Source organism: Anopheles ziemanni, chromosome 3, assembly GCF_943734765.1.
Source record: "Anopheles ziemanni chromosome 3, idAnoZiCoDA_A2_x.2, whole genome shotgun sequence".
In the NCBI taxonomy this organism is placed as follows: Eukaryota; Metazoa; Arthropoda; class Insecta; order Diptera; family Culicidae; genus Anopheles; species Anopheles ziemanni.
The window spans coordinates 31,032,554-31,044,125 of NC_080706.1; the positions used below are offsets into that span (position 1 = coordinate 31,032,554).

The 11,572-nt window shown below is 43.0% G+C and overlaps 2 protein-coding genes across 2 annotated transcripts; one reads left to right on the top strand and one right to left on the bottom strand.

Annotated features, from left to right (window-relative positions):
* Positions 1 to 8,460: 8,460 nt before the first annotated feature.
* Positions 8,461 to 9,649, top strand: LOC131287663 (protein FAM50 homolog). Its single transcript, XM_058316735.1, has 2 exons — positions 8,461 to 9,211; positions 9,273 to 9,649. The coding sequence occupies exons 1-2, from the start codon at positions 8,536 to 8,538 to the stop codon at positions 9,647 to 9,649; spliced, it is 1,053 nt and encodes a 350-aa protein (XP_058172718.1). The 5' UTR covers positions 8,461 to 8,535.
* Positions 9,650 to 9,781: 132 nt separating this feature from the next.
* On the bottom strand, positions 9,782 to 11,219 carry LOC131286331 (26S proteasome non-ATPase regulatory subunit 6). The gene has a single exon (XM_058315270.1). The coding sequence runs from the start codon at positions 11,085 to 11,087 to the stop codon at positions 9,918 to 9,920; it is 1,170 nt and encodes a 389-aa protein (XP_058171253.1). The 5' UTR covers positions 11,088 to 11,219; the 3' UTR covers positions 9,782 to 9,917.
* Positions 11,220 to 11,572: the final 353 nt, after the last annotated feature.

Below are 11,572 nucleotides of genomic sequence, written 5' to 3' on the forward strand. Positions count from 1 at the left end.
ATAACTTTGTCGTGCGGTTTCTGCAAAACTACAAATGATTGAAAGATGTTTTCTGTGACAAAGTTGTTTCTCTTGAGTATATCTTTCATTTGAAATGTCGTTTGTAAAAATCGGACAAAGAACAAAAATATTGACAAAATTGAATTATTTAGCAATCTGCAACTTTTCAACTGTTAGACGGATTTCCACAAACGACATTTCAAACGAAAGATATTCTCAAGAGAAACAACTTTGTCCAAGAAAACATCTTTGTATAACAATAAGATAATGAAAGAACGCCACGCTAAGATGTAGCTAAACGATATGAACAGAGAGCTTATCGCTGAGCGCGTGCGATTGAGTTTGTATGCACCGCTTTAGCCGACTGTGTGTGTTCGCTCCGAAAATGCCGGATCAAAACAAGAATCAGCTCGCTGGGGTTTGTGACCCTACTTCCAAATACGCTTCTAAAAATAGCACCACGTATGCAGCGTAGCGATTAGAGTCCATCCGATGTAAAACAAAACTCAGTATGAACGGGTAGGGTAGCAACGGACTTGGTGCATCACGGGTACATTAATAGCCCAACACACCAAAGGTTTCGGACTGGTGAAACCAAACGGTAAGTATAAAACTTTATAAATAAAGATAAATATATACACTTCTCTCCCTCAGGCTTCCAAAACCAACGACCGCCAAAACACCGAACTACCAGCCGAGCAGAACACATGAGGAGGTTCGGCGGCCGCCACCGCGAGGCGGAGTCAACACCGAAGGAGAAGAACACAGAGAAGTGTGCGAACGCACACACCCTACTTTATGACATTTAAAAGATGAATTTTTGAAGATTCATTTTATGTCCAGCGAGTGAACTATGGTCAACTCAGCGCGAATACCTGACGTCAAGACGACGTCTAGGGGACCGATTGTGTTCATGATGAACGCTATAGTGAGAAAATTCACGGAGCGTCCCCCGGGGTGTCTTCGAACGAGTTCGGTCTGTTCCAGTTTTTTCGAAAGAGCAGTTGAAAAAGAAAAAAAAAAAAAGGATAAAATAATCGGCAGGGAAAGTTGTTAGTGAGGGAAAAAAAAAAAAAAAAGGCTACTGAGGAAGTGTCCGGTAAGAAAGTGAGGAGGACGGAAGGATGGGGGTGCACGACCCCGGCGGTGGATTGCTCCGCAGCAATCCATTTAGCATACTAACTGAGGACTCAACGGCGAAGAGGAAAAAAGTCACCAAAAAACACGTGGACATTTACGAAACCATAACCTACGAGGATGAAACCTTTATGACAATGGAGTCAGAAACGGCAGGATCAAACTTTGAAAAAGTGAACCCATTTCTACTACAAAAAATTCTAATGAATAATCTGGGAGAGAAACCATTAGAGGCACGTAGGCTCCGTGATGGAAAGATGCTTATAAAAGTAAAAAATGCCAAACAAGCTGAAAAACTAAAAAAAATAAACAACATAAATAACGGAAAAACCAACATGAAAGTGAAAGTGACAGAACATCCCACGCTAAATGTCGTGAAGGGCACCATAAGAAGCTTTGATATCCCGGGGGACGCTCCGTGAATTTTCTCACTATAGCGTTCATCATGAACACAATCGGTCCCCTAGACGTCGTCTTGACGTGATGTATTCGCGCTGAGTTGACCATAGTTCACTCGCTGGACATAAAATGAATCTTCAAAAATTCATCTTTTAAATGGCATAAAGTAGGGTGTGTGCGTTCGCACACTTCTCTGTGTTCTTCTCCTTCGGTGTTGACTCCGCCTCGCGGTGGCGGCCGCCGAACCTGCGAACCGCCGAAGCCTGAGGGAGAGAAGTGTATATATTTATCTTTATTTATAAAGTTTTATACTTACCATTTGGTTTCACCAATCCGAAACCTTTGGTGTGTTGGGCTATTAATGTACCCGTGATGCACCAAGTCCGTTGCTACCCTACCCGTTCATACTGAGTTTTGTTTTACATCGGATGGACTCTAATCGCTACGCTGCATACGTGGTGCTATTTTTAGAAGCGTATTTGGAAGTAGGGTCACAAACCCCAGCGAGCTGATTCTTGTTTTGATCCGGCATTTTCGGAGCGAACACACACAGTCGGCTAAAGCGGTGCATACAAACTCAATCGCACGCGCTCAGCGATAAGCTCTCTGTTCATATCGTTTAGCTACATCTTAGCGTGGCGTTCTTTCATTATCTTATTGTTATACAAAGATGTTTTGTTGGACAAAGTTGTTTCTCTTGAGAATATCTTTCGCTTGAAATGTCGTTTGTGGAAATCCGTCTAACAGTTGAAAAGTTGCAGATTGCTAAATAATTCAATTTTGTCAATATTTTTGTTCTTTGCCCGATTTTTACAAACGACATTTCAAATGAAAGATATACTCAAGAGAAACAACTTTGTCAAAGAAAACATCTTTCAATCATTTGTAGTTTTGCAGAAACCGCACGACAAACTTATGATTTATTGCCTTTCAAGGTCAGCTGCTCCTGTTCCATTGTACTGTTCGCTACGCGGCAAGGCGTAGACGAAACATAAACAACCAGCATGTGCAAATGATGTGCGAAGGTGCTGGACAAGCTTTGCTCTACTTGGTCGTCCGAATCCAGGCGTAGCAGTAGTGGGCACGCTTTGCCCTACGCCGTCGTCCGGATCGGCGTGGGCTCATGAACGTCGGTCGGCGCATGCGCCGAATTAACCGCTCCGCACCATGAACACTTGTCTGGACAAAATTATAAAACTCAATTCCTTATTCGCGTTTGACAAAACATGTTTGCTTGTTATACAGAAAGAGATATACAAATATGCCTTTTTAGTTGGGCACAAATGTGTCACTACAAAATGTTTAACTTTGATTAAAATGCGGAACATTTTATTTCAATTGTTATTCGCGGCACATTGCATTCTGTCCGTCATGGTGCCCAAAGTGCGGTTCGGCGCATGCGTGGTCCGGCGTGGGTCCATGAACGTTCGTCGGCGCATGATCATGATGAATATATTCATCTGCCGGTGCGTTCATCATTCTTACCCCGCACCCGCCTGTGAGAGGACCTTCTGCTTTCCTTTCCCCCCTCTGTCCACAGTTTAGTGAACTTCTCACGCGGCGAGTCGACCGGCCGTTTTTTTCATATGGAGTTGAGAAGAGAAAATGAACTTCTCAGAGCCGGAGTGTCGCTTGGGATACAATTTCTGACCGAACAGGAAATCCTTGAAGGTTTAAGAGAACAAAAAGCGTCGGAGGTAACCATCATAAAACGAAAAGACAGTGAGGGGAAGATCGTTAACACGAAGATGGCTATAGTAACGTTTAAGACCTCCAGACTACCAAAATCAATCGACTTTGGGTGGTATCCTCTGCAAGTAGAACTATATGTACCGCGGCCCATGCGCTGCATGACCTGCATGAAATTGGGACACACGAAGAAGTGGTGTAGAGGGGAGAAAACATGTGCTCAATGCGGTTTGAAAGAACATGAAGAAGATTGTACACAGACAAGATGCGTAACGTGCGGCGACAGCCACCACACATTAGACAAGAATTGCCCAGTATACATTGATGAGATGGAAATACAGAAAATAAGAACGGAAAAAAAAAGTACCGTACACTGAAGCTAGAAGAATGAGAAGGGAAGCATGCCCTGCCATCCCCCGAAAATACACCAGTGAAAATATAAGCTTTGCACAACAGCTCACACAGAAAAACAAAATTAACCCTATAGACACCAATAAGTCACCCGAAATCATAAGCACAAAACAGAACACAACACAGCATAAAACAGAAAATGAAACACAACATAAGACACATAATGATAACAGAAAAAAACAAGATAAAGCAGACAGAAGCCCAATAGAACCCAACATTACACTCGAAAACGGAGAGAGTATTACTTACGAAATAAATCCAGAGATGATAATTGAAGAGGTCGTCATAAGTGACGTAGAAGAGTTGACCATAGACTATACTCAAGAGCCCAAAGAAAAAACAAGGGAATCCGAGAATGCACAACGAACAGCAGGTAATACCACGTGGAAGCAATGATTCACATACTACAAGGAAATGTGCAAGGGCTAAAACAAAAAACGGATGAAATTTTAAAACTAGCAACAACATATAATTCTGACTTCCTATGTCTACAAGAAACTTGGCTAGGAGGAGACAAGGACCGGAAAGTAAGCATGAGAGGATATAACCTCATAACAAATAACAGGACTGATGGATATGGAGGCAGCGCGATAGCAATAAAAAAAAACTACAAAATAGAAAAAGTAAATCTGAATAACAATGAACATATACAAGCCACAGCCATCAGGGTAAAACGAAGTAACATGCTCATAATATCGGTCTATGTAAGCCCTACCACCCCGAAGACCACATTCCAAGAGTGGCTAAATTCAGCGATAAAAATGATCAGTAAATACAATGACAGAACCAAAATCATAACAGGCGATTTCAACGCCCACCATGGTACATGGGGCAACCCATACGAGGATGCCAGAGGTAAAATCCTGCTGGAGGAGTGCGAAAAAGCGAATCTAATAATCATAAATAACAAAGAGCACACAAATGAAAGCCACAACAAAACGAAGACGGCAATAGACCTCTTAATTGTCCCCATAAAAATAGTGCATAAAATAAGAAGGACGGTCACAGAGAAACACGTGGGGGGTAGCACCCACAAAATGATAAGCATAACAATAGACGAACCTAGCAGTGCAAATAAAATTACGATATTTAATAGAAACAATATTACTAAAGAAATAAAACAACTGGAAATTACCAAAGATTCAAATATAGCTACCATCACCAAAGAAATTGATAGGATTAGAAACAAAAACAGGATAACATGCACATACACCCCTAAATCATGGTGGACCAAAGAGATAGAAGATGCGCTAGAAAGAAGGGATCTAGCAAGAAAACAATACTACCGCCACAACACGATTGATAAACACATAAATTTAAAAAAAGCAGCGGCTAAACTGAAATTCCTCATTAAGCAGGAGAAAGCGAAACAGTGGGAGGAGGTGATAGATAAAGTTGATGCACAAACATCCACGGCATCAATGTGGAAGCTAATAAGGAAGCTCCGAGGCACCAAAACGGACAACTACGAAAATATTGTCTCGAGCAATCGGAGCGTAGGAACAGAGTTCCTTAAAAAGAACTTTAGCAATAACAACCCCATAGGTGTATTCTTCTCAGCCTTTACATCTGAGGAGAAAATACTGGATATCGAAAAATGGCATACTATTATAAAAAAAAAGAAGAATACGGCACCGGGGAAGGACGGAATCACTTATGAACTATTAAGACAACTAAATACCAACACTGTGAAAGCGATCATAGAAGAAATAAACTACGCATACCAAAGAGGACAAGTACAAAACAGGTTGAAGACTATAAAAGTGATCGCGGTTAAAAAGCCAGGAAAAAGTGCAAACACAGTCGAAGGGTACAGACCCATAGCTTTGATCCCTACTATTACTAAAATAACAAACTCGGCCATATTAGAAAAAATCTTAATGCAACTAGATAGCTCCCACATGCTTCCCGAAACCTCGGTCGGATTCCGCCGAAATAGATCCACTTCAACGGCCATAAACTTACTAGTCAACGTAATCAAAGAGAATTGTAGGAAGCATTCGCACACTGGGGTAGTTTTTATAGACCTGAAAAACGCCTACAATAGTGTCAATATAAGGGAGCTAGTTAAAACTCTAGAATCCTATATGATATCACCAGAGGATATCAGGTGGATAGGCCGATTTTTATCTAACAGAAGGCTAGAGCTAACAACTGACGAAGGGATTATTAGACGACTAGTATCAAATGGGCTACCTCAGGGAGACGTTCTATCACCCACACTTTTTAACATGTATACTGCAAGATGTCATAGCATAAATGGAAACGAGACGAGATTAATATGGCCTTATCACACTGGTCACCAATGGTGGCTTTGCAGAGCCACCGAACTGTCAAAGTTTGGTTTTGGCATCCAGTTTGACATAATGGTGCCTCTTGGTAGTGTGATAAGGCAGGCCACCTGGGAGTGGGAGTTTATATAATTCACTTTCGGTTCATGCGGTTTTCGGCAGTTTAAGATTAAAATACCGAAATTTTATAATCTTATTATGCTTATAATTGATTATTAATAAAATTAAAAAACATGAATCACTTTCAAATCAAGCTTAACATGCCAGATACACCAAACTCCACACAATGACAGCTCGGTGATACGGGTAAGCTCATTCACCAACGGACCCCCAGCCACTCCAATGTCATTCGTTTTCGATGGTCGTTTGACAATCCAGTGCTTTTTCCATGCCACCATTGGTGACCAGTGTGATAAGGCCAATACAGTACGCGGACGATTTCGCGCTAGTAGAAGCAGCCAGCACACCCCTTGAGCTGAGATCCAAAGTACAAAGCTCTCTAAGGTGGCTCGTAGAAACATTTAAAGAGATTAAACTGGAAGTAAACGCGAGCAAAACCAAAATTATGACATTCCCAAACTGTGATAATAGAATAAGTATAGACATAGAAGGAATCACCATTGAACAAACCATAGAGCATACATTTTTAGGGGTGATAATAGATGACAAGCTGAAATTCCATAAACATGTAAAAAACCAAAGAAACAGAGCAGAAGAGAGGCTAAACGTATAAAAGGCAATCTGTAACCGGAGAAACATGGTAAGCCCAAAAAAAGCGATACAAGCCCATAGGGCGATAGTAAGGAGCAGTATGGAGTATGGAGTAAGCGTTAGCCTAAATGCCAACAAGACCATACTAAATCCCATAAACACGATCATCAACAAGTCACTCCGCGTAGTAACTGGCTGCACAAAAACCACTCCGCTAAACACGCTCATAGCAATATCGGCTGAAGTCCCATTCCCGATAAGATCCAAATATCTAGTAGCCAAGCAAATAGCCAAAGAGATCGCATACTCGTCACCAAATGCTCGATACCTCACTAGCAATAGAAGAATCAAGGGAAAAATGACAGCGCAAGAAAAAATATACCACGAACATAAAAAACTGCTAGATAAAGTAACGAAAGTTAATTATAATGACAAGAAGGGATGTACGATAAAAATTAGAAGAAGAGTTCCTAGTTTAGAGTGGAAAAAGGCGGAAGCCAACCCGCAGGTAGTCCGACATATATGCCTGGAGCTAATAAGAGAAAATTCCCACAAACCAGCCATATACACAGATGGAAGCTTAACAGCAGACGGCTGTGGCGTTGGTATTTACGTAAATGCCTCAGAGAAAGAGGAACCACGAGAATATGCCTTTAAACTCAGCAACGATACTAACGTAAGCTCGATAGAACTGATAGCAATAGAAAAGGCGTTAGAAATAGCTGTACAGACAAGACTGAAATCCCCTGTGATATATACTGATAGCATGGCTGCTTGTTGGACCATCGAAAATGCTATTCAAGAAAACTACACAGATGAAATAATAAGTAGCATACTGGCGAACAGCGACTACGTAGGTGCCTCTTTTCAGTGGATCCCCAGCCATATGGGAATCCCAGGGAATGAAAAGGCAGACACCCTCGCTAAGAGAGGTACAACGAGCAATAGATACATCCATAACAAACTCAGAGTGAAAGATATTATAGGAACCCTAAACAACAAAATGTGGGAAGAGACCAATATTTGGTATCAGCAGTATAGTCAAGATAAAGGAAAAAAATTCTACCAGTTTCAAGCAACTATACAAAGAAAAACATGGCACCACGAGATAAAACTAACAGGCAAAGAAATCAGAATAATCAATAGACTGATCGCAGGCCATGATCACAGCAAGTTTTGGCTTAACATAATGAATATTGTAGACACTGGAAACTGTGATATATGTAACGTACCTGAAACTGGCAGACACCTAGTGTTCCACTGTGATAAATATAAATTAGAAAGGCAAAAAAGTGGTATCAGTATAGACAAATTTAAAACGAGCTTTAAGAAAAAGAACCGAAGATATATGCAAGATATCTGCAAGTTCATTGTGGAAAATAGAATTAATTTCTAGAAAAAGCAAAATAATCAAGATAGGAGGAAGACACCTTTCCCAATCAAGCACAATCAACCACCGAGTGAGCCCGGTATAAGGCCGGGGTCAAACCCCCGCTTTCAGTTGGAAATAACTGAAAAGCTCAACAACTGACTGGGAAGGTTTTGTGGAATACTCAACCTAGGGCTATAAACAAAAGTAAGAAATGACAGCAACAAAACGTCACAAACAAAGGAACAATACAGAACAAGAACAGATAGAAAAAGGTGCCTCACACAGCCAGTAAGATTAATCACAGAAAATCAGGACATATGGCCTTTAGTAGCCGGTCCTTAATACCATAGAGGTCTATGTCTCCAGGTTAGCTTGCGAAGGCCCAGGAAGCTGGATTCAAAAGCCGTACTGGAGTAAATCCTCGCTAAATAAGAAGAAGAAGAAGAAGATCAACGTATCCGGATTTTGGCGAGGAAAAATATTGTGTTTTCGTTTAAAAAGTCGATCTTATATCGTTTTGCAACGATGGCGTACTACAAGGGTGCCGCCTCCGAGGGAGGACGTGCGGCCCAGCTTATGAAGAGACGTGAATTGGCCCAACAGGAGGTCGAATTTCGCAAGAAGAAAATCGAGGAGGACCTGAAAGTGAGCAATATCGAGAACAAATTTGCCGCCCATTACGATGCGGTGGAGCAGCAGCTCAAAAGCTCCACCATCGGGTTGGTCACCCTGGATGAGATGAAAGCCAAGCAGGAGGACATTGTCCGGGAGCGCGAGAAAAAACTGGCCCAAAAGAAGGAGGAAAAGGACAAGGAGAAACTGAAGGCACTGGAAGCGAAGCTGGCGGAGAAGGATCGTCAGAAGCGCCAAATTCAGGCTCTTTCATTTGATCCGGAAGACGAGACTGGAGAGGACGATGAGGCGGATGGAGGAGGAGATTCGGATGCATCGGAAGAGATGCCTACGAAACGCTCGTGGAAGGAACAGGTTCCGAGTGGCGTCAAGAAGATACGCAAGAATCCGGACGTTGATACCTCATTTTTACCCGATCGGGAACGGGAAGAGCGTGACAACAGGTTACGGGAGGAGCTGCGCCAAGAGTGGGCCATGAAACAAGCTACTTTAAAGGACCAGGAAATCACGATCACGTTCAGCTACTGGGATGGTTCCGGCCATCGCAAATCAGTTGCAATGAAGAAAGGTATATAATCTGTTCCCTTCGATTTTGATCGGCATTGATATTCACAATTTCTCAATTACAGGTAATTCTATCTATCAATTCCTTCAAAAATGTCTCGAAATGCTACGGAAAGAGTTCAGCGAACTAAAGACGGTAATGGCGGACCAGCTGATGTACGTGAAGGAAGATTTGATCCTGCCGCATCACTACACATTCTACGACTTTATCGTAACGAAAGCACGCGGAAAAAGTGGACCGCTGTTCAACTTCGACGTGTTTGACGATATCCGTATGATAAGCGACGCAACGGTGGAGAAGGAAGATTCACACGCCGGCAAAGTTCTGCTAAGATCGTGGTACGAGCGTAATAAGCACATTTTCCCCGCTTCGCGCTGGGAACCGTATGATCCGACGAAGGTCTACGATAAGTATACCATTAAGGATAAGAGTAAGAAATAGTAATTTTATCCGCTTTCGGCGAGGAACCGTACGATTCGATGAAGCTCTACGATGATTGTACCATTAAGTTTAAGAGTAGGAAATAATATACTTCATTCAATATGTAATGAACCAAAACGCCACTATGTTTCTTGTTGATGAGTTACAAGTACAATCGCTCATTTTGAGTTGTGAAATTTATTTTTTATTTTGTATGCACTATTTTACGATCAAAAAGTACACAAACCAAAGGAAAGGATAATTGCGAACGAAACGTATCTCCGCTTGATTAAATGTTGATTACTCGACTGAGTTTCTGCACGCGGTTGAGCAGTATATCTCCCTGTTTGATGGTGGCCTGATACTGCCAGTTCTTGCTATCCGGCCGGTTGGTCTCAACAATACCTCCGACACGGTCGACCCGACAGTGCAGCCGTCCGGCGGAGATGAACCGGGACAGCTCCGCATCGATGTAGTCCACGCTGACCCCGAATGCGTCCGCCATGTATTGGAGGGTTAGCGAGCGGTACGATTCCAGCAGCTGCGTGTAAGCGGAAATTCTCATCTCCCGGACGTAGTAGCGGTAGTGCGGATGGAACAGGATGTCGTTGCGCAGGACCGATTCGACCGCGGCCAGATGCTTGAAGAAGTCCGCGTACTGGCAGTTGTACAGCGAGAACAGATACTCTTTCACATCCGGGGTCTGATGGAGTACCTCCTGGATTTCTGCTCCCTTGATTACTTTATCACGCAGTTCGTTTCTGGGCAGGCTAATCATCGCCACGTACACCGTGTAGCGGACAAATGTCGAGTACTCCATGAGCTCGTAGCTGGTGAAAGTGCTAACGGTGTCGAGGAAAAAGTTTGCGGCGGCTTTAAAGTCGCGGATCGCAATGCAATAGGCACCTTGGTACACCTTCAGGCGGTTTCTACGATCCCAGTCGCCACCCTCTTCGATCAGATACTTTGCCTTGTCGATGTTGCGCGTGATGAGATCGTGATCCAGGTAGAACAACCCGATGCGAATGTTGTGGAACACAATATCCAACCGGTGCCCGAGGGACACGGTTTTTTCGTACGTTTTGCGGAACGCCGAAATGGCCTTCTCCTTGTCGCCGATGCGGCACAGATACTCCGACTTGCGCAGGTTCGCCTCGCGGACCTCCATCTCGCCGAGATTCTTTTCCGCATCATCGATGGCCGCATCTAGCTGCTCCAGCCGCTTCCGGTTCGATTCCTTCATTTCGGCCAGCAGCTTCTGGTCAACCGTCCAACCGAGGTCGGCACATACCTCCTCGTACCAGGGGGCCATATTTTCCGCCTTGATAGCCGCCAGCAACTTTTCCGACAGCTTTTTGTCCTGTGCGAACTCGGGCAAGCTAAGCAGAAACTTGCATTGCGACAGCTCCAGGTTGGGGTTTTTCTCCAAACCCTGCTCTTCCAGGTTTTCGGCCGGCATTTTGCTGGATGCTACGAAGTAGTAATAAAGCGCCGGAAAGGTAAATTTTAGCCCGCAAACACTAAGTTTCTACGATACAATGCGTTGAGTGTGAAAATAAACACTTTGTGGCACAATTGCTTCGGTTTTCGCGACTCATCGACAGACGAAAGCAACCTAGTGTTGGCAGTATCTGGTTTCGGAAGATTCAAAGATTCGATCCCTTGACCAATTCTAAAGGATTGGATCCCATTTGATGGAATCAAAACAGGTATGTGAGCTTATTATCATTGGAAGGACCGAAACGATACAAACTATCAGTTTTATCATCGCTGTCGTATACAAAAGGTAAACAATACTTTGAAAAAAGCGAAAAAATGGATGGCCTCGGATTTGGTGATTCGGATCATTGAATGGGTTTGAATTAGAGCTGTGTATTTCAGATTCAGATTCATGAATCTGAATGAATCTTTCAACAAAATAAATGAATCTGAATCGCCGAACAA

Bases quoted from the DNA above. Each gene is read 5' to 3' on its own strand.
- LOC131287663 (XM_058316735.1), top strand. From the start codon at position 8,536: ATGGCGTACTACAAGGGTGCCGCCTCCGAGGGAGGACGTGCGGCCCAG. The intron at 9,212-9,272 runs GTATATAATCTG...TCTCAATTACAG, and splicing joins ATCAGTTGCAATGAAGAAAG to GTAATTCTATCTATCAATTC.
- LOC131286331 (XM_058315270.1), bottom strand. From the start codon at position 11,087: ATGCCGGCCGAAAACCTGGAAGAGCAGGGTTTGGAGAAAAACCCCAAC.